The 24,761-nt window shown below is 41.3% G+C and overlaps 1 protein-coding gene and 1 long non-coding RNA gene across 3 annotated transcripts; one reads left to right on the top strand and one right to left on the bottom strand.

Moving 5' to 3' along the window:
• The first annotated feature begins 22 nt into the window (after positions 1 to 22).
• On the top strand, positions 23 to 22,889 carry C13H16orf70 (chromosome 13 C16orf70 homolog). Of its 2 annotated transcripts, XR_795067.3 has the most exons (14): positions 23 to 520; positions 798 to 877; positions 5,328 to 5,422; positions 9,179 to 9,276; positions 10,891 to 11,003; positions 12,289 to 12,422; positions 13,022 to 13,105; positions 13,811 to 13,893; positions 14,939 to 14,982; positions 17,559 to 17,602; positions 18,916 to 18,974; positions 20,328 to 20,400; positions 20,824 to 21,282; positions 22,616 to 22,889. XR_795067.3 is itself a non-coding variant. In XM_010717931.3 (13 exons), the coding sequence occupies exons 1-13, from the start codon at positions 468 to 470 to the stop codon at positions 20,911 to 20,913; spliced, it is 1,050 nt and encodes a 349-aa protein (XP_010716233.1). In that variant the 5' UTR covers positions 23 to 467; the 3' UTR covers positions 20,914 to 22,889. The 2 variants fall into 2 exon arrangements, 1 of the variants encoding a protein (XP_010716233.1); XM_010717931.3 differs by having other exon boundaries at positions 20,824 to 22,889.
• Positions 22,871 to 23,606, bottom strand: LOC109369812. Its single transcript, XR_002119323.2, has 2 exons — positions 23,140 to 23,606; positions 22,871 to 23,027 (listed from the first exon to the last, which is right to left on the bottom strand). It is a non-coding gene; the product is annotated as an uncharacterized LOC109369812 (long non-coding RNA).
• Positions 23,607 to 24,761: the final 1,155 nt, after the last annotated feature.

The raw sequence follows: 24,761 nt of genomic DNA, 5'->3' as shown, positions 1-24,761 counted from the left end.
AAAGAAAGAAAGAAAAAAAGGAAAAAAAGCTGGGAAGCGGAAGCGGTGCAGTCAGCACTAGGAATTGCTACCCTGTAAAGGCATTCTTCAAGGTAGTAAGAGTGACCCAAAGGATGGCCTGCTGCTTGGTTTTCATTAGAGGATCCCCTAACTGGATTACTTTTGGTCTTGCCTAAGAGTAGTGTGTGCAGAAATCAAGATGCTGGCATGCTAATGGAAAGGCTACTGTCTGCACATCAGTACTGATCTATTCAGGATCCAGGAGTACCATGCTGAGTCCATTGCTGTTCTTCAGTACTGTTTTGGATGTGCAATTGCTGAGTGAATTCTTGGAGTTTTGTCAGTCTGAGATTTATCCTAGCAGAGCTGAGAGGGACAGGGCCAAGCACTACAAGCTGCCTTTGCCTTCCCTGCCTTCCAATAAGAATTTCTGTTATGATGTGCAAACGTGGTAATGTTTGTGTCCTATGTTTCAGGTGATTGAAGTTTATGACTTGACTAAGGTGAAGTTAAAATATTGGTAAGTGATTTAAGACCTCCAACAGTCTTTTCTTGATTCCAATGACTGGTTCCTCTCCTTTTTTTTTTGTTCTGAACTCACTTTTCAACCGTTCTCATTAAGAAAACAGTAACTGTTAATAAATAAATGTAGATAACCAAATATTGTTTGAGGAAGGCTATTCATTTTCTTCAGTCTTGGAGACTTCTCCAATTTAAATGTGTTGTTGCCTTTAGTAAATGTTTGTAATCATCGGTTCAGTACTCTTAGGGCAGACTCGTTTTGTTTTGTCTTTCAGTGGTGTCCATTTTAACTCTCAGGCAATTGCTCCAACCATAGAACAAATTGATCAGTCATTTGGAGCAACGCATCCAGGAGGTAAGCCAAAATATTTTTGGGAATGAGAAGTACACCTAGATGGAGTGACTTTTTTTTGTGCCTTTCCTGTATGTCTGCCTGGAGAAATGTGTGAAGACTTCTGTTCTCAGATGATTTGAAGTTGTGTTCCAGAGTGGCCATGTTTTTATAGCTGGAGTCATTGGCACAGAATGCTGTTCTCAGATATCATTAACGATTCTCTTGAACTGCCAGTGCCAGAAAATTCTGAGCTTTGTTGTTGATACTGTTGTTTTTACACGTTCTTCTGCATGGTATGCTCTTAAGTGTCCTTAGGGATTAAGTATACCATGAACATACAGACATTTGAGCTGATCTCCATGCAGAGCCAGCCAGGACAGTTTGCTCAAGCTCTGTGCTCTGAGAGACTTAGTTTGCATCTCCCTGCATCTCCTTTCTGCTCCTGGGAGTGCCTGGGAGGTGTGAAGCCTTAGGGGCAGCACAACCAGGACTGGGACAGGTTTGTGTAACCTGACTTGAACCCCCAGTGGCTTTTACAAAGCTTTTTGGCCTTTTGACACCTCTATAGCAGAAGTGTTATTTTATTTTTTTTTTTTAAGTCCCCTGCTTACGTGTGAAAATTGAGTTTGCCTCGGGGGTTTGTTAGATGATGAGAATAAGCAAGTGGTGAAACAGAAGAGGGAGATATTTGTAATTAAACTGCTCAGGAACCTTCAATAAATGGAGCCCCAAACTGGCATAACGGGAAGGAAGTTGAACTGCACATGGTAGAAGAAGATATCTCAATTTTTAGCTTGACTGGGTTAATTTGCAGTAGTCAGGGTGATCCCAGAAAGACTGGAGCTTTTTGTGGTTGCTGGTGGTTGCACGTCCAGTCTTTGTGCCTATTCTCTGCAGGTGGTTTCTTGCACATCACAGAACAGAGTTTATTAACTGTGGAGGGTCATGTGGCTAAAGTAATATCATTGCCTAAGAGCCTGCTGTAGTGGTTGAATATCAGATGGATATAAATGAAGTTCAGAAGATTTCAAGCTGTAATACTCCAAGGAGCAGAGTAAGCCTTTTTAAATTCCACTTCAGTCATGATCTTAGCATTTCCTCTTGGGCACACTGTGAGATCTATAGTTAGCTATTATGGAAATAGTATGTACAAGAACTTCATAGAGTTTAGGAAAGGTAAAAATGGCTGCATGCCCTTGACGATTTGTAACTTCTGATTTGTTCTGTGACAAAGACTATTTGCAAATATTTTTAAAAAGTTATTGTAAAATTGTGGTGCTTAGAAATAATTATCTCAGCTGTAAGCATTGTTTATGATAGGACTAGCATGTTTTTTTACTGTATTAAAATTGCACACAGGCACTTAAATATGTAGTTTGGAATCACGTGTTTTCATGCTTGCCAGATCCTCGTGCACCTGGCACATTGAACTAAAGCTTGCTTGCTTCATCTGATGATAACTTTCACCTGGAGACAAGTAGATATGCAAATCTATTTAAGCTGTTCGCCTCAGTCACTGCTTTACTAGTGTGCAAATGCTTGTTCAGTTTTACTTTTGGAAATCCAGTATCTTCCACTAACAGCCTACTTAGAGTAAGTGCTCTCTAGTAAGCAGTCTGGTCATAAAGAATGTTTGAAGTGTAACATGCAATGCGAAGTTTTGGTCTTTTTTTTTTCCTGTTTCCTTAAATAGAAAAGGCAAAAACAAGCAAACACACAATACAGTAGTTTTTCAACATGTGGGAGGGATGATAGTGTTTTCACGCCCCCCAAAAATTTGAGTTGATGTGGAGAGAGAAAGGTGGGAAAAGAAACTTTCCCCCGTTGCAGTGTGACGGAAGAACCGAAAGCCAGTCTCTATGAATGACAGTATGACACAGCCATCTCCTTCTCTGTGCCGTTACTTTCCATAAAACACAATGCAAACTCTTTAAGATGAAGAGTATTCTGTTTGTGTTAACATTCACTAGAATTTCATAACAGAATGTTGGATTTCCCTTAAACCAACGTGGTTGCAGCAGAACTCTTCTGCACAGGCCACAGTGATAGTTTCAAAGCATATTTCAAAAGGTTAGCAATGTGGTTTTTTTTGTTTGTTTGTTTGTTTTTCTTGAAACCTTCAGTGAGCAGTTCTGGTTTTGCCCCCTCAGTGGTTTTGAAAAAGGAAAAGTCATCAGAAAAATTGTAACCAGCTTTGTTACCTTTTGGCCCATGTTAGTTTGAAATGTTGTAGTATCTTTGCCATGGAACTGATTGAAATATGAGTGCTTTGAAGGTCAACAGCTTCATGAAAGCTGAGGCTTTATACCACTTTTCCATCTTCCTTCCACGGTCTCCTGACCTGAGCTCCTGCTGGGGAGCGCTTGCTCCTGCCAGTGGTTCTATTGCAGTCACATCCTGTGCTGCATCCTCGTGGATGTGGCCGCTTGCCCAAGCACTGTTCAGCATGGGTAGGGGCTGTGGGATTGAATGGCACTCAGAGAGTAAAGTGCTGCAGTGGTGTTACTGGAGGGGAGAGACCCCTGTTTTCCAGCTCTGTAGCTCTCAGAGATTGCCCTCTGACTCTCTGGGGTGCCAGAAAAGTCTTGTTCTTGAGACCAGTGGTACTTGACTTCTGATCTACTTCTGTTTTGGTCGGGACTGGCTCTGCTCTACTGGTAGCTGTGGCTTTGTCCCATCCATCTCTACGGGAACTTTTCCCAGCTGCCCACGCTTTGCTGCTTTCCTGGAAGGCAGACTCCCTCCCAGTCTCTCTCCCAGAATGCAGCAGCAAAGAAGCAGTCCTTTTGCAAATTCAGCTTTTTCTGGCAGAGTTAGTCTGCAGAGTACTTGGGTTGTGAGTTTGAAAAGAAAAACAAACAAAAACAACTGAAAAATCCATATAGGTATTTGTAACATAGGATCTTGAGGGACATACGAGAGAGATCTTGGGGATAAATAAGTTCCTTGCCCTTTAAACCTCAACATCAATAAACATTGCAGAGGATGGGAATCGATGTGATGTGTATAATCAGATATCACACTTGGCATGACTAGGGGAAAAACACTTCTCCAGCTGGCTGTGGGCTTTGGAAAAGATGCATCATAATTTATCACATGAGAGAGACTTGTGTAATTTTCCTGCAGATCAAAACATTTCCCTCTCCCCACATGTTTTGCTGTGAGTGACGGGCAGGGAAAATGCTCTTAACCAGCACATTCTGCAGCAAAGACAAACGATGACTTCTGGAAGCTTAGTACTTATTGCCTAACCATTATTTTTCTATCCTGGGCAGTCTGGCATCGTACAGCTATCTTGTGACATGTCTCTGAAGCTGAACATCTAAAAGGCACTTTGTTTTAACAAACAAACAAAAACAAAGCCACAATGAAATGCTTTTTCTCTCTAAATGATAAGCTGCTATATTTTCTTAAATGTGAAACCATAAGGAGGAAAAAAAAACCCAAACACTGAACCAATTTCAACTGCATAAGTTGAAGAAAGCAGCTTCTCTTGCTGCGGAGTTTCTTCATTGTTGTGTTTTTGTTGTTTTGCCTCTGCTGTTCTCAAACCCTTCTGCAAATGAACCAGCTTCCATGTGTCAGAAGAACACTGTGTTCCACCCACTGGCTACCAGGGGCAGGCTGAGCCCAGCAGCATCAGTTCCAGAGCTGTTCCTGAGCTCCCAGTCTCCTGGCATTGTTTTTGAGCTTTCCACAGTCTCACAAAACAATGTCTCATCAGAGTAAACAGTGGGGTGACTTTTAGTGCTGTTTATAGATGATGTTGAGCAATTTATTACAGTAAATTGGGACATTCATGACACAATGACAACTAGAAGTCTGTGCGTGCCCTGATTTATTATCCTTTTTAAAAGCTGGCCTATCAGTGAGTGTTTCTGATTATGCTATTTTTAATTATCGTTACAAACGGACCAGGACTTGTGTCAAAGCTTTTCCTCCTTATATTACTGGAGCATGCAAGCTGGAGCTCCCCTTGGTAAAGATAGGGAGGGACCTGTGAGCTTTCCACCTCCCCCTCTCCCAGGACCTTGCTTCCCAGTGGTATGAAATACCAAATTGACCAACCTTCTGGGCTCTTGTGCTTGAAACACCTCATGGTCAGGGCTGTACAAGTGTCACACAACAGCAGACAGAGTTGTTTAGTGGTAATAGTAGCTGCTGAAGCTATTTTAATGATGTTAAGTGATTGTTGCATTGTATAAGTGCATCATTAGGGATATATTAGTGCCTACCGGCTTACATAAGTAACTCTTATTTTAATAGATTTATGGTTTCTCTTAGTGCTATATTTCAACTGCAACAAATGAGCAGCAAACCAGTTAGCACCTAGTGTGACTGTGTTCCTCCCAGCCACATCCTCAGACCTAGTGAATTAATTGACCTGCTATGAAAGTGCTGTTGGATCTGAGGTCTAGAGAATTTTGTCAGTTTTTGTAACTATTTTTTTCCTTTCTTTTTTCTCTTTTAGTGTATAATTCAGCTGAACAACTCTTTCACCTCAATTTCAGAGGACTGTCGTTTTCTTTTCAGCTAGACTCCTGGACTGAAACTCCAAAGTACGAGGTCAGCAATCATTCTTGGTTAATGGATAGTCTTTTTCCTCTATGGTACTTGCAAAATATCACCTACAGCATCTAGCTTGCAAGTAAAAGAAACTAGTAATTTGGAAGAAATTTAACTCCTCAGTTGTGCTCTTATTTGTGCTGTGTATTCATTTTGGAGTTAAACATTCTCCTCCTTTTAGCAGAAGACAAGCACTTAGAGCTTTAGCTTGTATCGTGCACCAGGGCTAATAATTCTGTTGTTGAAAAGAATCTGCTAAAAATACGAGCTCCCTCTGTGCAAATACATAAATATTAAGCAATCTAATGCGGAGCACTTTTTTATCAGATATTTTTGAATCTCATCAGAGTGATTATGCAACAAAACAAGGACAGGGTTCATAAAATACATTTTTTGTCTTAAGTGTCCTTCAGTGTGAGTGCTTTTAGAAAGCCAAGTGAATGAGCTTTATTTGCGATGCCTGTTGGCACAGTTGGCTAAATGTTTGGATGAATTACTGAATGATTGAATGTATTAATGTGTTCTCTGAAATCTTTGGAAATTAGATCACGTCTTCTGTGACTGCCACCTGTGCTAATGAAAACAAACATAACTAGTTTTGTGTGAAGCTGGGGCGGCTTTCAGTTTTATTGTCTATGGTCCTCAGTAAAAAGAATGTATGCAGTATGGAACCAGTAATAAAACAGAAAAGTGTGTCAAATCAAAGTGTGAGAGATCCACCACCATGGTGGCATTTTCTCATATCACAGCTAAGCTCTTTAGAAGCTGTATTTCTCCATATGAGAACGCATGGAGCTGGTTGGGGAAGTTACCAGTTAGCAGTAATGAAGGTCAGCTGAGTTCAGAAATACTTGAATCATTAAGGTTGAAAAGGCCTCTAAGATGATCTAGTCAACTGTAACCCCACCTCATCATGCCTGCTAACCTTGTCCCTCACTGCCCTATCTGCATGGTGACACCTCCTATCCCTGGGCAGCCTGTGCCAGCACCTCGCCTCTCTTTCAGGGAAGAAGTTGTTCCTAATATCGAACCTGATCTTCCCATAGTACAACTTGAGGCTGCAACCTTTTGTTTTATCAATAGTTACCTGGGAGAAAAGGCTGACCCCTGCCTCAGTACAGCCTCCTTTCAGGGAGCTGCATAGTGATGAGGTCTACCTTGAGCCTTGTCTTCTCCAGACTGAACAACCTTAGTTCCATCAGCTGCTCTCCATAAGATTTGTTCTCCAGATCCTTCACAGTTCCTTTGCCCTTCTCTGCACACATTCCAGAGCCTCACTGTCTTTCCTGCTGTGGGGGACCCAAAACTGAACACAGTATTTGGAGTGTGGCCTCACCAAGGCTGAGTACATGGGCATGATTACTTCCATGTCCTGCTGGCTGCACTATTTCTGAATATAGAAGCAAGGATGCCACTGGTCTTCTTGGTCACTGCTGGCTCTCGTTCAGCTGGCTGTCAGCTAACACCCCTAGATCCTCTTCTGCCATGCAGCTTTCCAGACACTCTGCCCCAAGCCATAGCGCTGCATGGGATTGTTGTGACCAAAGTGCAGGACCCGGGACTTGATCTTGTTGAACCTCATCCAGTTGGCCTCAGCCCATTGATCCAGCCTATCCAGATCCCTCTGAAAAGCCTTCCTACCTTCAAGCAGATCAGTGCTTCCTCCCAACTGCATACTTTTTGAGGGTGCACTCAGTCCCTGTCCAGATCATCAAAGGACTGTCCTAATCCTGACCCTGGAGGAACACTACTTGAGACTGGCTACCAGCTGGATTGAACTCCATTCACCACTGGTCTCTGGGCCTGACCATCCAAGCAGGTTTTTTTTTTTTTAACTATGTGGGGAGTATATACCTGTCCACATCATAGGCTGCCGTCTTCTGCTGGAGAACTCTGTGGGAGATGGACTCGAAGGTTTTACTTAAGTTCAGGTAGTCTGCATCCACAGTCTTTCCCTCATCCACCAGGCAGGTCACCTGGTCATAGAAGGAGATGAGGTTGCTCATGCAGGGCCTGCTTTTTGTGAACCCACGCTGATCCCCTGCTGTCCCACGCGTCGTAGGTGATTGCACTCAAGATGATCTGCTCCATGACCTTCCATGATACTGAGGTCAGGCTGGCAAGCATGGAGTTGCCTCCTTCCAAACCTTCTTGTAGATTGCTGTTGCATTAGGAAGTCTCCAGTTGCCCGGAACCTCCCTGGCTGATCTGTCAGGACTGCTGATAAATGTTGGAAAGCTGCCTGGCAGTCAGTTGTGCCAGCTCCATCAGCACCCTTGGGTGGATCCCAACTGGCCCCTCGTGGAGCAGCAAGTCTCTATTTTCTCTTGAACTGTGGAGGTTTATTCTTCTCCCCATCCCTGTCTTCAAGCTCAGGAGGCTGAGCATAACTGGTCTGATTATTGAAGTTAGAAGCAAAGAAGGGATAGTGTACCTTTAGCCTTTTCCTTATCCCTGGTAATGTTTGCTGCTGCATCTGATAAAGGATGGAGGTTCTCCTTGGGCCTCCTTTTGTTGTTAATGTATTTGTAAAAGCCTTTTTTGTCATCTTCTGCAACAGTGGCTTAAAAAAGTTCTAGTTGGGCTTTCTCCTTTCTGCTTTTCTCTGTGCATTTCCTAGCAACCTCCTTGTACTCTTCCCAAGTTGCCTGACTTTTCTTCCAAAGTTGGTAAACTATTTCCAAAGGGACTCTTCCAACCAGTGTCCTAGACAGTCCAAAGTCTGCTCTTTAGAAGTCCAAAGTAGTGTTTTTTGCTGACCCTTCTTCTGACTTAACCAAGAGTTGAGATTGGTTTCATGGTCGCTATGCCCAAAATGGCTTCCAACCAGCACATCTCCCACCAGTCCTTCTCTGTTTGTAAACAGTGGGTGCAGTGGGGCACCTCCCCTGCCAGGTTCTTACCAGCTGTGTCAGGAGGTTACCTTCCACACACTCTAGGAACTTCCTAGATTGTTTTCTCTCTGCTGTACTATATTTCCAGCAGATATCTGATAAGTTAGAAACGCCCTAGGAACAAGAGTTACTTCTGCCAGCTGCTTGTAGAATCTACCTCTTCATCCTGGTTGGGTGGCTTGTAACCAGGATGTCAGCTTTGCTGGTCTTTCCCCTCGATCCTTATCTGAAGGAGAAAACCTGAAAGCTAACGATAAGCCAAATATCCCCAGAAAGCAGTTTTTTGTCTATGAGCTGCAAGTGCGTCTATAAATTAAATGTCTGAGCTCTTAAGAAGGTCACTTCTTATATCAAAGGTCTGAAAGTGTAAGAATGTGGTGATAAGTAGAGCAGAAAATTTACAGTGAATGAGCGTTCACCAGATAAAGGCATTTTGCAAACCAGCATCAATGTTAAAGGGATGAAATTAACACAGTGGAAGAGAAAAAAGAATTTCTACCTTTAAATAGGTTTATTTAAGTTCTGAGAAATAGGCTATCAGTTCAAATTTTTTATTTCTAGTTGGTGGTGGGAAAACCAAGAGAACTTGAATTCTCATTGCATGCATGGCTCACTGACAAACTAGTGCCATCTTTTGGTGGATCAATGTAGTCAGCATTTCATCCCAGCTTGGGAATCTCAGAGTAGTGTAATGTAAACTCACACCATGTATAAGTTTGGATTTTTTTTATTTTTTTAACCTCCAAGTGTTTGGCTAGAAACTTACCTGGGTTGGTAAGATGTACTGTATTTCTAATGTAATATTTGAGCTGAAGAATTTCCAGTGTGTCTGGTTAACAAGGATGGTTCTCTGTCTCCCCAGCCTAACTTTGCGCATGGTCTGGCTTCTCTGCAAATTCCACATGGTGCAACTGTGAAACGCATGTACATCTACAATGGAAACAGCCTGCAGGATACCAAGTACGTATGGCTGGTTGTGTGGTTTTGATTATTTACTATGCACTATTTCCTTCTCATTTATCTATGGTTTTGCAAATGCTAAATGTGATTATATGTACTTTTTTATTTCAGTCTTGTAGGAGTTAAGTAACGTGCAGAATGCCTTTAGATATAAATCTCTTTCCAGTTACCATAGGCACTGTCCTCCAACCTTGTTATTAAGTGCTGGTTTGATTGTCATTACTATGAAATTAGCTTGGCCTACCTGTTGTAGGCCAATTCAGTTAAAATGAAGATTAATTCATGAGACAGGGGAGGAAAGGTGGTGAATCTACAAAGAGGTGCAGCCAGGTTATTCTTACACACTTCTTATGCTCTGTATTTTTTGCATACTCATGATCTTTTCCTAAGACAAATCCAACTCGTGGTGGGCAGTCAGTCAGTTTGTAGTGTATTGGTGCTATGTACATCATGGCAGGACCCTCCTAAGAGTCTTATACTCTCTTGCAATATAAATTATTCTAGAACTTAAGCCATGTGTGTAATCTACCGCTCAGTTTATATATTTTTAATTCCCTGACTGAGTTTACTGCTCCAAGGAGGTAACTGATAGAATAGTTGTTTGAGCATAGTTAGTGCTTCCCATGGCATTGTGTTCTGCCTTCTTCTAAGCAGCAATTTACAGTACAGCATCTGATGTTTTGCTCTTTCTAAAAACACTATTCCTGGAGTTTGTTACTCAAGTTAAAATTGGAAGAGCTTCTGTAAATTCTTCTTTTTAGTATATAAACACGCAAACAAACACAGTGGTAGTTCTGCAGAAATAATTGCAATTTAATGGCAGGAGAAGGTTAACACATCAGTAAATTACTGCTAAGGAGAAAGGAAGCCTTATTTACGCAGACACTGTCTCCTAATTAGAAATAAGTGCACTTTAGAGAAATGTTGTCTGTGAGAGCACATGCTGACACGGGGCTGTGCTGCACACGTTTGGCAGCTCAGCATCTGCCCTGCATCTCCATGCATTGACATAGAGGAGAGAGCCCCATCAAACTGAAGCACAAATGAAGTAGCTGTTTGATTGAAGATATCTTGTTGGTTTCTGGGATAGTTTTCTTATATGTTGTTGAAATTGAATTAAAATGAGACCTGTCCCAGGAAAACAACGTGGTTGCACATGTTTTGTCTGCATGAGCTGCTTTCACATTCTGGACATTCCCAGGTGCAGTGAGAGCATGTGGTGAAAGTGCTTCTGCTGTGCTTGGGTGATATGCCTAGTTTGTATAGTAAGTGCCTTTAAGGACCGTACAATTTCTATTGTCCTGCACAAAGTCTAAAATGACACGTTTTCGTAGGAGCTATTCAGAGGCTAGATGTAGTAATTTCTGGAGTTTTTGAAACTTGCTGTTGGTTTCATTAACAGTAAGGGTCCTTCATTTGAATCCTGACTTGTTACTCCTTTCTTTTTCTCTGGGATTTCTAATCCTTATGATAAATTTAACTTCTAGTCTTCAGTCTGAGCTCAATGCTGCTTTGTCAAAATTAATGTGCTCTGTTCCAGTGAACTGCCATCAGATTGGTAATGGTACACGGGAAGACTGTGTCCTATGTACATGTTTGTGTGGTTGGTTTCAGGGCTCCCTTGATGCCCCTCAGCTGTTTCCTTGGCAATGTATATGCTGAGAACGTCGATGTACTGAGAGATGGGACAGGACCCTCAGGTTTACGGCTTCGCCTACTCACTGCAGGTATTTGTGACACCCAGAGCACCCATAGGCTCTTTGCAATGCAATTGTAGGTGTTTTCAAAACGGTCTTAAATAACCTTATTTTAAACGCTTGGAAGCACAACAAAACTCAGTCACGTTCTCCTGGCCTGCCAGGCATCACCGAGGGCTGTTCTCTGCAGTCCCAGCTGACAAGTGTGGAAGTGTATCGATGCTATAGCCCGAGACTTCACTTCACATTCAGTTCAGCTTTATTTTGCTGTGGAGCCAGCAGCCAGAGTGATAGAGGCTGATGAGTAACTTGTCCTTGTATGTGCTTTCAGAAACTGGCAGCCTTAGAAATTAGGGAAAGAGACAATGACTGCAAATGAGACTTTTTCAGTGACCTCAACATGGCCATGTCTTTTTAAGAAGAAATGCTGAGATATTTGTAACAACTTTTACTAGCAGACCCTGCTTTTTTCTTATGCTGATTACTAGCTGTGTGTGTATTAAGGAAGCACTTAGAATATTTTTCTGGTACACAAAAAAATGGAAAGGGTTAGAACTTGAGATGAAGAATAAAATGGTTAAAGTAGAGCAGATATTCTCTTTGACAACAAGTTACTTTTTTTCTGTCTTTGCAGAGGGAGAAAATGGAGAGCTGTCTAGGGTAGGGAATGTGTATCTTCACGTGCTAGGAAGGCAGTGAGCTATCACATTGTAAAAGCGTAAATGATGTTGAGAAATTGGGCACTTATAAGGTAGTGTCAAGTTGAGTTAAATGTGTATGTGCAACTCAAGAGAGGTGTTGCCAGTGAATAAAATAACTATTAAAATGTCACAGCAGCGTTCAGACTACCACTTGCAAAGGGGCAATCCTGGCATGTGGCACTCCTCTACCAAAGCCTTGCAGAAAGCCCTTTGCGGTACATGCCATACAGCAGTTCTAGTGTGGGGTTCTCTGCGGGTATGTTAATTTGAGACAACTCATGCTTAAAAAATTATGGGTGACTAGGTCAAAATTTTCTGATTTATTGTATTTGGGAGGTGGCTCTGTGAATGACATGCAGTGAAAATAATGTATACTGGGAAAAGCTAAGTGTGTCCTGTGTTTTGTATTAATTGATGCATACATGTATGTGTGTTCTGGGTGCTGCATTCCTTGAAGCAAATGGGGTCACAAACTAATATCCTTCCGCTTGTTGACATGTAGCAACATATGTCAGCCATTCATCTTTGTAATGGGCTTTCGGTGAGATGTATTTGTGACAAACATGGCTCTCTGATGGCTCCTTCTGATACTGAGAATGCCTCCTGTTCCTCAGGCTGTGGCCCAGGTGTGTTGGCTGATGCCAAGATGCGGGTATTTGAGCGCTGCGTGTACTTTGGTGATTCGTGCCAGGATGTGCTGAGCACCTTGGGGTCCCCGCACAAAGTTTTCTACAAGTCTGAAGATAAGGTAAGGGTGCTGGGTAGCACACAAGACTTTGTTTCTGTCTCAGTTTAACTACTGGACCTGGGCTTTGTGGGGCCAGCAAAGTTAAACTTCCACGTAGCACAGATGATGAGCAATTAATTTGTCGTACAGTAGACCAGAATGAACTGCTACATCATTTTGTTTCTAAAAGTATTTTAAGCTGAATTTTTAAGCAAGTCAGTTTATGTTAAAACAAAACAATCTGTCGTATCACTTTTAATCAATAGGAAAGTTGATAAAAATGAGCATTTCTATCCACATAAGCCATAGCAAGTGTATACCATTTATTTTTTAAAAACATTTTATTTCATTTGAAGTAACTTGATATACTTTGATCCTTTCCTGATGTTTTTACAGTAACAGCATGTGAGTAATCCTGCTTCGTATAACTGAAAAAGAAAAAGCTATTGTGCCTCTGCTAGCAGCTGATGGGCTTGTCATGAAGCACAGTATCTGACACTTTTGAGCAAGGGCTTCAGTGAAAAATGAGATTACGACAATTGGTTTGAATGTAGAGAACCAATTGTTAATAATATTCATCTTTGGCAGTGTTTTTAATGTCTGAAAAATGATTCTTGCAGATGAAAATCCACTCACCCTCGCCCCATAAGCAGGTCCCATCGAAGTGCAATGACTACTTCTTCAATTATTTCACACTTGGAGTGGTGAGTGGGAAGCTTCCATAAACAAATGCATGTGAAGTTTTGATTTCCCTACACAGCAGTCCTTTCAGAATGCCAAAGGCTCTGGGGAATGAGAGACTGAAACTCTTGCTGCCTTAGGAATCTCTGCATATGAAAATAAACACTGACTTTTTCTAGCGCTTGTGAATTCAATCAGTAACCTTTTATCTTATCTAGCACTGGGTGGTGAGCTCCTCATTCTTGTGCTTTGGTGTTCTCTTTGATTTTCTCTTTCTTCCATGCCTGATGCATAGGCTGATAAGCTTTTTGTTCTGAAGTCCATACTCCAGACTAGTAGAACTGAGACAAGTGTGCCAGAATACCAATAATGAAAGCTTGCAGAGCTGTGGGAAGTACCTCAACTTTTATATCCCCCCTTAGTGTAGTAATACAGGTATTTTGCTTTAGTCTACATTGGTGTAAATAATTAGTAGAAAAACAAGCATTCCTTGGAAAAATTGCCAACATGAGCAAATGAAACTGCAGTTGTGGTCAAGTGCTGCAGGAAGGGTGGTTGTTTTTTTTTTTTAATTTACAAATAGTCTCATTCTCAAAAATTACTTTTCATTTTCATTTTTCAATTTGGTTCCAGTTGGATTCACACTTGTTACTGTATGCAGATACCGTTGCTACTCATCTCAAGTTGCTTCATGTCTGTCTGTTTTGTTTTTTCTTTTTCTTCAACAGGATATTCTCTTTGATGCAAACACTCACAAGGTGAAGAAATTTGTCTTGCATACAAATTATCCTGGTCATTACAACTTTAACATGTGAGTGTAAAGAGCTGATCTGTTAAAGACTATTTTAAAACAGCAGAAAAGGGCACCTTATGTTCATTTTATAGAGCTCCTGTAGTTTTTCCCAAGCGTCTTTTGTGTACCTGGTAACCAGTGAAGGTTTCAAACATCATTATTAACACATCATTTATTATTTTCTTTTTTATTCTTAAATGTCTTTATATCGCCAAGTATGTCATCACATAGATCTTGATTCAGCTAGTGTCCAAACTATCTTGCTAGAGGCAAGATAAGCTGCTGTTTTTCTTGACACTGTTTCAGTCAGTGCTTAAATTTTCTTTTTTGCCCTCTTGTGTATTTCCAGTACTTCTTAAGACTGAGCTATTTAGGAGGCATGCTGAGCTGTGCTCTCTGGTGACAACAACAGGACCCAGGGGAACAGCATGGAGCTGTGTAAGAGGAGGGTCAAGTTGAGGGTTAGGAAGAGGTTCCTCACCAGAAGGTCTTCAGGCCCTGAAACAGGCTGCCCAGAGCAGTGGTCATAGCCCCAAGCTGCCAAAGTTCAAGGAGCATTTGAACAATGCTCTCAGACATATGGTCTGATTTTTTTGTGTGATCCTTTGTAGAGACAGGAGTTGGACTCAATGATCCTTGTGAGTCCGTTCCAACTCAGGATATTCTATGGTTCTATGTAGTTAAGGAATAGGTGATAGGATGTCTGAATAAAGAGAACATGTTTTCAGGCAGTAAAGCGTTACTATTAGAAAAATCTATGGTACTTTTTCTAAGCTGAGTACTTATCTATCCAGTCTGTGTCCCAAGAGTAATTTGTGCTGAAGGAGCTTTTGTGCCCTTTAGAAAATTGTGCTAGAACATTCCAGGTTGATATCCTTTCTGGTGTAGAAAATGAAAGTGGTAATTTTTCCTCTGAATCTGATACTCTCAAGACTCTTCTTTTCATGTTATTATGCAAGAAACTTTTCACTAAACTGTCTGCTTGTTAAGAGCTCTTAGTTTGGCTGTGTGGTTTATGTTGGCTCTGCTGTTATCTGATAATTTTACAATTTGCTCTTTCTAGCTACCATCGCTGTGAATTCAAGATTCCACTAGTCATTAAGCGAGGTGAGTATATCTTCTGTTGTCCAGTTTCAGGGTGCTTATGCCACAAAACAAAAAGTGGTAGTATAATGAGTTTATATTTCTAATGCATTCTTGATTATCAGAGGATAGAGATATGAATGTGTTTTCCCAAGTAGTTTGGGATGAAGAGGAGGATGAGGCAGGTAGATTTGAACCATCTGTCTTAGAAAGGATAACTGGTCCTGAATTTATGGCAGAAGAGCCTTGGGATCAGGAGCACGTGGGGGGTGGCAGGCATATATGGATTACAGCAAAAGAGCAGGTCATAGCTATTCATTTTGCACTGCATGTGTTAGGCCAGTGCTGTGACCACATTGGGTGGGAGCTATACAAACGCCAACCAAGGTGCTGCTGCTTTGCCCTGAATCAATATGGTTATTCTTTGGGGCCCGAATAATATTCCCTCCATGGTCGTGGTCAATGGACCACAATCTCTCCATGGTCAGTGTCTCTTGGTCCCTCCATAGTCAGTAGACCTTGGTCAGTGTTCAGTGGACGTTGGTCAGTAGCTCAGGGTGCCTCCATGGTCACTGGCAGCACTCCCCTTGTCACCAGCTCCCAATGAAACCAGGGGTTGGATTGGGGTTTTTTTTGGGGGTTAGATGGTGGTGATAGGTTGACGGTTGGACTTGATGATCTTAGTGGTCTTTTCCAACCTTAATGATTCTGTGGAATTCCATGCTAATCTTGAAGATGAAATTTTTTTGCTTTTTTTTTTCTTTTGAAGTGAAAAATACTTAAAGATGAGTTCTGCATTTTTTTTAATATTATTTATACTAACATGTCTACTTGCTAAACATCCATATGATCCAAGCTGCAACATCACTAATTTCCTGTAATGGTGCCACTCTTTGAAATAAATTCCCTTATATATAAAGACTCAGAGTCTGTAAGGCAGAGTTAGTCAGAGTTGATCTATGCAATTTTCTCTTGAACTTCTTAAAGATGTGGTGCTCACTCTTGAAAGGTTTATTCATGATATTCAGTATGAACTGATACTCAGTAAAATGTGGTGTAGTTGGGAATGAAAACAAACAATCAATATATATCACCTACATGATATAGGCAAAATTATGTCTGTAGTGTCCACTTGAAAATGTCCAAGCTCAGGAAATAGCATTGTATGCTGCTCCCAGGTTCTGATATGGATAGCAGTGCTAATTCAGCAAGACAGTGAGATGTGCACAGCTCTGTGCATGCAAGTCATCTAAACAAAGCGTGGGGGAACTTCTTTAGTGGAGAATCAGTGTGATCCAAAGAACTTTCTTTAGTGCAGGTATTCACTGATCTACTGGCAGTATGTATGTTTTGTCTATTGAGGGAATACTGGGTGCTTATGAGGGTTTGGCCAGGGATGCGTTCTTCATTTGATTGGTTTTCACTGAGAGCACTTAACTGTGTAAAATGCAATTCTCTTGTGGATGTCACAGCAATCTATTGTGTAGAAAAATGATGCCTTTATGCACAAGCTTATATGAAGATTGATTTGTAGCTCAGTCAAGGGGATAAGCATGAAAGTTCTGCTCAGTTTTTGTTTTTTGTTTTCTTTTTTTAAATTCTGCTCCTTTAGGTTTAATGCAATACTTCGTTTCTGATTCTTTTTATTCAGCTCGAGTATCACCATGGAGCTCTCCTGTATGCATCTGTTTCTTTGTTGTTGTTTTAGTGTTTTCTTTCTTCACTCGTTTCATTTCTTATCAACCCTTCTGTTGAGGATATGTTGGGGACACAAGTTGAAAACAAACACTACAAAACACACAAAGAACCCATCTTTTCCCATCTGGTGGCAGTGTATGATGCTTACTCTCTCCTGTACTTCAGTTTCAGACAGTGAATTGACAGTTAAATTGCACAGTCATCAAGCTCTTTCACCAAAATGAGACCACGTTTGTTTAGCAGGTGGAAAATACAGAAGAGCTTTCAATAAAATTAAAGACCGTTTGCTACATTTGGCTTCGTTAACATCTAGCTCTACTCCTACTGCTTCAGGAAATGCTTTCAGTATTTTGAAGTTCCTGAATGTATGTGTAAAACAGTGCTCGAAACCACCAGCAGATAAAGCAAGTCTGAGACTGTAAGCGTAAATAGGATGCTGTCCTCACCTGCAGTTTTTCCTGTTATTTCATGGCTCGTGGGTTTTTTGTTTGTTTACCTATCTGCAGTAGTGATGCTGGGGGACTGTCGTTCCCAAGCTCTCTGCTTGCTTTGTTTTTCAGGCCATGGTGCTTCAGCCCCAGGCTGAGGGCTTTACTGGCCTCCTTTCCAAATGCAGTAGTGTGGGACCTGGGTGGCACATTGTTGTTATTCTGGGGAGTGTCTGTGGTAGGCATGTTAACCTGTACAGAGATGTTGTTTCTCTCATGCTGATGTTCTTACACACAACGGGAGAATTAATCAATGCTCTGTATGATTCTCATTGCTAGTAATGCTAGTCAATGTGCATATCAAGTGATGTAATGCTTGCATGTCTCCCTCTATCTAAGCTAACCTCCCTACATGAAGGATAACACAGGGGTCTGAGCACAAATTACAAAGGCTTTTCTGTTTTTCTTTCATAGATAGTGCTGATTCACAGACTGAAACATGTACAACATACAGTAAGGTGAGTCTGTACAGAACTGAATGGTGTCTTCCTTTCCCTAAGCCCCTTAAATGTTCTATGCTGAATTTGGAATGCATTTTGTAGCAAGAATAGCGGTTGTTTTATATGGTTTTAAAACATAAAACTTGCAAGCCAAAACTTACTGTGGTTATGCTTAGTGGTTCAAACGTTTAAGAACTGAAGGTATTTTAATAGTACACTCTGAGCTCACATAATTACTGTGTGCATCTCGCTTTAGCATAGCTGCAGGTAGAAGCAGGACAGTAAGTGATACAGGAAAGCAAGAGAATGGTGGCTGGATGCTAACAGGAAGAGATGTTCATAAACCAAATTGTCACAGAGCTTTTCTGTCTCGTGTAGCTCTTGAAGACATGCAGTAGGTAACTAATGAGGTCACGTGTTGTTCCCCTTTCTTCTGAAGGATGCCAGTAGTTAGATGTTTTTCAGGGCAGCAAGCCTTGCAACACTCACTGGCAGTGTGACACCTGGTGAGGGCAGCAGGCTGCTGGGGGATTGTATGGCATGCTGTCCCCTGTGAAGTTCCCAACTGGGCAGTTGCTGCTTTGTGTTTGAGAGCTTCTTTAAGTTGAAAAACACTGTGAAAATTCTGCTCAGAAGTGGTTCTACTGTTAACATTTAGCCAGGGTCAGTGCTGTTTTCATGGCTCTGAGGGTTCACTTTCCTTGCTGAATTCTGGGTCCCACAGGAAAAAAAAAAAAAAAGTGATAGTCAGCAACTTGGAAGCTACTGTTCTTTGCTTTCTGCTTTAAATTATGTTGCATTCTTCAGTGCTTTGATCTATTTCAACTTTGTATGTGAAACTTCAGCTTTTGGTAAGTCTGTTTACAGCGATGAAAATTGCTGGAAATTCCCTGTCATTAAGTAGTGCAGCTTTCCTCCTCTCTTCCCAACCTGCTTGTTAAATGAAGGAGGGGCTTTAGGGAAGGCTAGCAGGGATGCTGTTTCTCTCTCTGCAAAAATATGCAAAGGGATATTTTGCTGAGGTTTCCCACAGCTGCTTAAAGGACATTCACTCTCCCTGAAATGCTACAAGACTCAGAGGACTCACAGATCTTTTGTAAAAAAGCTATTTTGAGACAAAAATAAGAATAAACCCTGAGAGCAATTCCTCACTCTGAAAGTTTCTGTTACTGAGTATGGCTCTAGTCACAAAGTACTTTTGTAAATGCAGCTTCTATGTTAATCAGCAAACAAGCGTGTTGCAAAGATGGACATGATTGGATGCCTAGGTTGAAAATAAATAAAGTTTTCCTGTTACTTGCTTTAAGAAGGTGTATTTGGTGTATTTGCAGTGGGACAGTATTCAGGACCTCCTGGGGCACCCTGTAGAGAAGCCAGTGGTACTTCACAGGTAAAGAAAGATCTCTTTCTTTTGCTTGGCAGGGATTGAGCTGATAACAGAGGATGGGTTTAGGTAGAGGAAGATTATTTATTGCAGTGGCTGCTTCTGGGATTCTTCGTCAAAGTTTCATGCTTTTTGGCCAGGAACAAGTCTAGATAACTGCTCTCAGATGAATTAAGGGCTGACATGCAGAAAGAGAATATTTCCAAAATTCCTTGAGCTGTGAAATCCAGTGAAGACCTAAGCAGCATATGAAAGGAATATTTCTGCTTATGTATAATAAATAGTGTAGGTTGTTTATAGTACAGTCACAGGCATTTCAGCAACATGACATCGGTGTCTGGAACATATGGCAGCAATCTGTCTGAAGAAGTTTTGCTTTTGGGTACGTGCATGATTGTTCTACAGGTCTTTTAGACTTACTGAAGATAGAATAGTGTGCTTAAATTTACTCTGTTCCTGCAGGGTCTGAGCTGGTTGCTGGCCAAAAAGGGCATTACCTGTTGGCAGAACTATAGTGGTATCATATGAACCTATGTTTTATGTCAGGACAAGTGTAACTTAGGGGTACTGTGCCCTTTCTTCCCCCTTACTCCTCTTTGGTGCCAGTGAGGTAGAACAAAAACCATGTCAAAGCTGGAGTAAGATAATAGCCCTTACCCATTTTTTTTTCCTGTGTTTAAGAGAGTTGACCACCCAGAATTTCCTTTACTGAACACATCTATAAATGTCTTAGACATGCAATTTGAGAAGCCTATCAGTTACAAGAAAGGCCAGAAGCTATTTTATCATTGTTCTTTTTGGCTGTAAGCTAAAATCCATTGCAGTGAGCAAGAGTCTGCTATCGTTGCATACACGATCCACTGATGCATTACTCTTGAAATAGACTATGTAATAACATTGAGATTATTCAATTTCTGCATCCGACAGACTAATTTTTTAACATGAGATAGCACATAGTGAATACACTTGAAGGAGGCCAAGAAATTAAAGAATGGCAAGGGATCTTGCACAAAAATAATTTGTAATCGATTATATAGTGCTTCTGTCTTCCTATACATCTGTGTATTTTCAGAGTTCGTCCTATCCAAGTTCTGTGAAATAGTTTGCCTGCAGAGGTTGTTAGTGGCTTTTATTCCTTTCTTCCTGGTTGTTAGGAACCCTTCTGGGACATTAAACAGAAGTATCCTCTGGCTCACAGAAACTAGCAGTGCTGTTGCACAACATAGATTGGCTTTCTTTTTGTGAAAACCAATCAGTGCGATAAAGACACTGTAATTTACGTTGTGTTAACGAATGGTTGTTCTTGCAAGGAAGATCCCAGTCCTCATGTGTCTATTTTTCCCCTTCTTTTCCATTCAGGTCATCATCTCCGAACAACACTAACCCATTTGGGTCAACTTTTTGCTTTGGACTGCAACGAATGATCTTTGAGGTAAGGAGAGAAAAGCTTGATCTTCCTGATCAAGCAAAAGAAGATTAGGAGTTTTTTGGTACTGCTACTTAGTGGCTTCTTTTGTATTTCAACAAAAGCCAGCATTTAACCTGTGTTTTTGGAGATGATGGGCAGAACAGGCAACTTCCCAGTTCCTCTCTGAGGCTTTGCACATTGAAGCTGGCACTTCAGCACTGTTACCTTTTGGCTTGTACTAGCGGGAGATATGTGAGTTCAGCTCTGAGTACTGGTGTATCAATGTCATGGAAGTCTGGAGATCCTTTTTAGGATTTAGTTTTCTGTCTGTGAGCTTGCTCTTTGTTCTTAGGACTTCTTTGTTCAGGCAGATCAGTTCCATATTTGCTGTTTTCGCTCAATCTGCTGTTCTTCTAATTTTCCTTTTTCCCTGCCATCCTTTTGCAGGTGATGCAGAATAATCACATAGCTTCTGTTACTCTGTATGGCCCAGCAAGGCCCAGCAGCCAGTTGAGAACATCGGACCTCCCCCAGTGAGCATCCCCTGCAAAGTCAGCTAATCTAAATGCTACAGAATTAGTACAGCGTGCCTTGATTTGCTGCCACTTATTATACAGAAAGCACGTTATGATTTTTGTTTCTGTTCAATAAGTCTTTCCACCCAGAAGTGGTGTGGAAGGGAAATTCTCTCAACCCTTCATCATGGGGCATGGAACTGTTGATGGAGGAAAGCAGCTTAGGTGCCTGTGCCGTCGAATGTTCCTCTCAGTTGCCCTCATCCTATGCAGCACAGAGCTGGAGGCTGCTCCCCGTCTGTGCCGACGGGAGGGGAATACAGGAGGGACACGTAATGACTGCAAGAGTTAGAAGCACAAACTTTCTGAGCCTTGGAGCATCTGGAAGCAGGTATTGATTTTAGTCTGTTTGTGTTACTGTATTGATGTGGTGGTCACATTTTAAGACAACGTGTGCGTGTACATATATAGATATAAACACATTGATATTTCTGTGGCTTAGGACATTGTACCAAGTGTGACAAGGATGTATATATGTCCATGATTTCAGGCACCACATCTTCGTGTAACTTTAAACCAAGCAAGTAGCATGTGCATAATACTTGGTTGTAACATTTGCACTACATACACTTTAATTACTTGATAAATGTTTATCTTCACTGAGGAGCATCTGTGTACTGGGCGTGAATGGGGTGTGAGGGTTATTTAATGTACGCTGCGCATAAAGCTTATTTATACAGTGGATGGAGTTGATCCACCTTCCTGCACTAATACGTACTTGATGTGCTGAAACAATTTTTTTTCTGCCATGGCTGGTTTACTGATTTTTATTTTTTTTTCATATGCAATTTCAAAAAACGCAATTCTGGAAGAGGTTATTTCTGTGATTGAATTACGTTTTAGTGATGAGGTTTGACACAGTGTTTCTGGAAAAAAATGGGTGAAGAAATAGCATCACCTCATACCTATCCCTTCCCAACCCCCTTTTTTTTCTTACTGTTTCCTCGAGGAAAGAGAGAGAGAAAAGTTGTGTCTAAGAGTATCTCAGAATTTCCGAAGCTCTGCCATCACCACAAACACCTTTTCTGTCACTTTTGATGTACGATTTTAAGTTATGCCAAAGGTTTAGCCAAAGACATCCTTCTTGTTTCACCTTCCTGTACATAGGCGCCAACCGCACACCCCACCCCAGCAGACAGGACATAGGCTTCTTTCTAGTTGGGAGATGCTGCTCGCAACGTGTTATCCCAGGTGGATACTTTAGGTTTATAGTTCTTTTATCAGTCTTATCTGGGGGAAATAGGTGGTCTGTCTTTGAAATATTGAACCCTTTTTAAAAATGGACAAGAGAAATGTATAATTTTATCCCATTTTTAATATTTTGGTGTAGCAACTTGTGATACATAGATGACAATTTTGTGAGTTTTACTATGTGTGTACAGATTTTGTAAATATGACATTTTTGTAATTTTAACTCCATGTACAGTGTAATCCTGTATAGTTTATCAATGAATGCGAGATAGGAAATCGAATGTTAACAAGTTTTGGATCTCGGACCAGTAGCAGGGATAAATGTGTGTGTGTGTGTGTGAGACGTTCTTTGCCATTTAGTCTTCCTGTATACTGTGACACTCTAAAATGTTTTGCTAAAGCAAACAAACAAAAAAAGGCACGCGGGGAATCTAATGGATAAGGAAAAAGTTACTGTTTACCTTTATCCCTAGGTGTCACTCCTGTTGAATCCCTGTTCAATCTGTGCTGTCTCCCGTGATCATTGCTTGCTAAGAAAATTCTATGCCTCAACTTTCCTTTAGTTTTCTCTCTAATTTTAATTTCATTTTACATAGCCCTTCTGTAAATTAAATGAATAATAATGAGCATGTACACTGAAAGAAAAATAAAACAAAACTCTCAGTTACTATTTTTGTGTTAAATACAGTTACTGGGTATTTCTGTAATAAAACCATGGATGTTCCTGCTTTTTTTTTTTCCCTTTTATCAGTTAGTCCTTTTATTTTAATGCCTTTCAGGTGTGATACTTGAAATACCTTACTGGCATCCCTTCTTTTACAGCCAGTTCTCCAAAGCAGCAGTACAGACAGGAGCATACATAGCAGCCTGTGTCTCAGCAGGCACCTGAAACAGAATCGCCAAGGTGTTGTTACTTCCCCTGCAATGGGGGATGAGAGTCTTTATGGTGCTGTGAGTAACTTGCACTGTGTTTAATGAATGCCATGGTTCCACCTACATCAGCTTTCAGGTATTTCCCTCAAATGGATCAAGTTTCAAGGCTAAATGCCTTGAAAAATGTCTGCAGTGAGAAGAGCAGGCCTGGTTTCTCCTGCTGCTTGTTTGCACCTTGAGGTCCTTCAGCAGAGAGGTGTTTCTCATGCAAGTGAAGTGCTCATCTGCCTGTGCAGCCTGCCCTCCTGGAACGTGAAATCGCTTTGGTCACACTGTGCTCATTGTGCTCTCAGAGAACTTTGGGATCTCTGACTGGAGATGGTGTGCACACTTACGATCATGTTTTAGTACTGAACATACTGCTAATAATTTCAATTAACTTCAGTAAATCCTTTTCTAATAGTGACTTGGTTTTAGCTGCAGGAGGAGAAATTCTTGACAGAACAGTTTGAGCAAAGGCTACGCAAATGCTCCCAATGTCCACCAGCTGTAATTCTCCAGGAGTGGGAGGTCAGGACTGTATAGCCTGAGGTATTTAACAGCTTCAGTGCTCCCATTTCACTTGAGGTACTTGGGTGAGTCAAAAAAAAAAAACAAACCAAACCATATATATATAATATATATGTGTATGTATATATGTATATATATATGTGTGTGTGTGTGTGTGTGTATGTACATAAATATATATATAGTAGGTAATAAAATGTTCCTTCTTAATAATTCAGAGACTTCTCAAGGTCGGTCTGAGTCATGGAAGAAAACTTTGAAAAATCTTGCACTAAGACAGATACAACTCATCACCTTACTGTGACTTGTTCTTATTTCCTTTACTCCCTTTTGATTTGCTGGCAATTTCTTTTGTAAGATGAGAGAGTTTTTTGTCCATTAGAAGATCACCCTGGCCCCTAACTCTGTCTTTAAGATCTATTAAGAGCACTTTGCTGTTGAGCAGAGCTGAGCAGGAAGAGGAGAGGAGGAGTCTCCAAAGATAATTTATCAGTGAGGAACGAAAGCACTTCCCCCCCCCCCCTCCCCCCCCCCATTGCTTGGATTTGGCTTTTTGCTTTCAGTCTGCAGTTTCCTTTCAGATGGGCATGGAGAGAGAATGTGGGACAGCTCCTCTGGGTCTTGCTTCTTGCCCACTTGCCCTTTGTAGGTGCAGCTGTTCATAGCTTGTTTCTCTGAGATGGTTTGTTTTGTTTTCCACTGTCTGGAGTAAGCTAAGCCAAGCAGTGCCTGTACGGATGCATAGGGCAGCTAGTGTGGAGCCCTAAGGCCTCGTTAGAATGAAGAGCTGAGGAGCAGTGGGGCACTAATGGCAAGTTTGAAGTGCTGGGATGGAATAAGAATAGAGCCTGGAGGTGAGAGCGCATGCACACGTTTGTCTGCTGGGCTTTGAACATTGCAGTGTTTTCCACAGTGTTTCACTTGTTTGTGGTTAACAAAGCTGATCTTGGAGCCCTTCTGTCTGGAGATGAAACTGAGCTTCCTTCCCATGCCCATAGGCCTGCAGGCAGTTGCTGATCTCCAGGGGGTGTTGCAAGCAGTGCCACTGGATATCACCAGCACCCTATGCTCCCAAAAACAGTTTCTGACAAGAAAACAGAGTCTTCTGTTGTCAGGAACTGTCGCGCTTCTAATTCTTAACTGATTCTTAAAATGAGCCAGCAGTGTGCCCAGGTGGCC

The sequence above is a fragment of the Meleagris gallopavo genome, chromosome 13, assembly GCF_000146605.3.
Source record: "Meleagris gallopavo isolate NT-WF06-2002-E0010 breed Aviagen turkey brand Nicholas breeding stock chromosome 13, Turkey_5.1, whole genome shotgun sequence".
NCBI lineage: Eukaryota > Metazoa > Chordata > Aves > Galliformes > Phasianidae > Meleagris > Meleagris gallopavo.
Note: the sequence above shows the minus strand (reverse complement) of the source record. Positions and strands in the feature narration are given on the sequence as shown.

What these genes read in the sequence shown, in the direction of transcription:
- C13H16orf70 (XM_010717931.3), top strand. Translation starts at nt 468, where the DNA reads ATGTTTCAGGTGATTGAAGTTTATGACTTGACTAAGGTGAAGTTAAAA. An exon ending in CTGAAACTCCAAAGTACGAG is followed by an intron (nt 5,423 to 9,178) that starts GTCAGCAATCAT and finishes CTGTCTCCCCAG; the next exon opens with CCTAACTTTGCGCATGGTCT. An exon ending in TGCAACGAATGATCTTTGAG is followed by an intron (nt 20,401 to 20,823) that starts GTAAGGAGAGAA and finishes ATCCTTTTGCAG; the next exon opens with GTGATGCAGAATAATCACAT.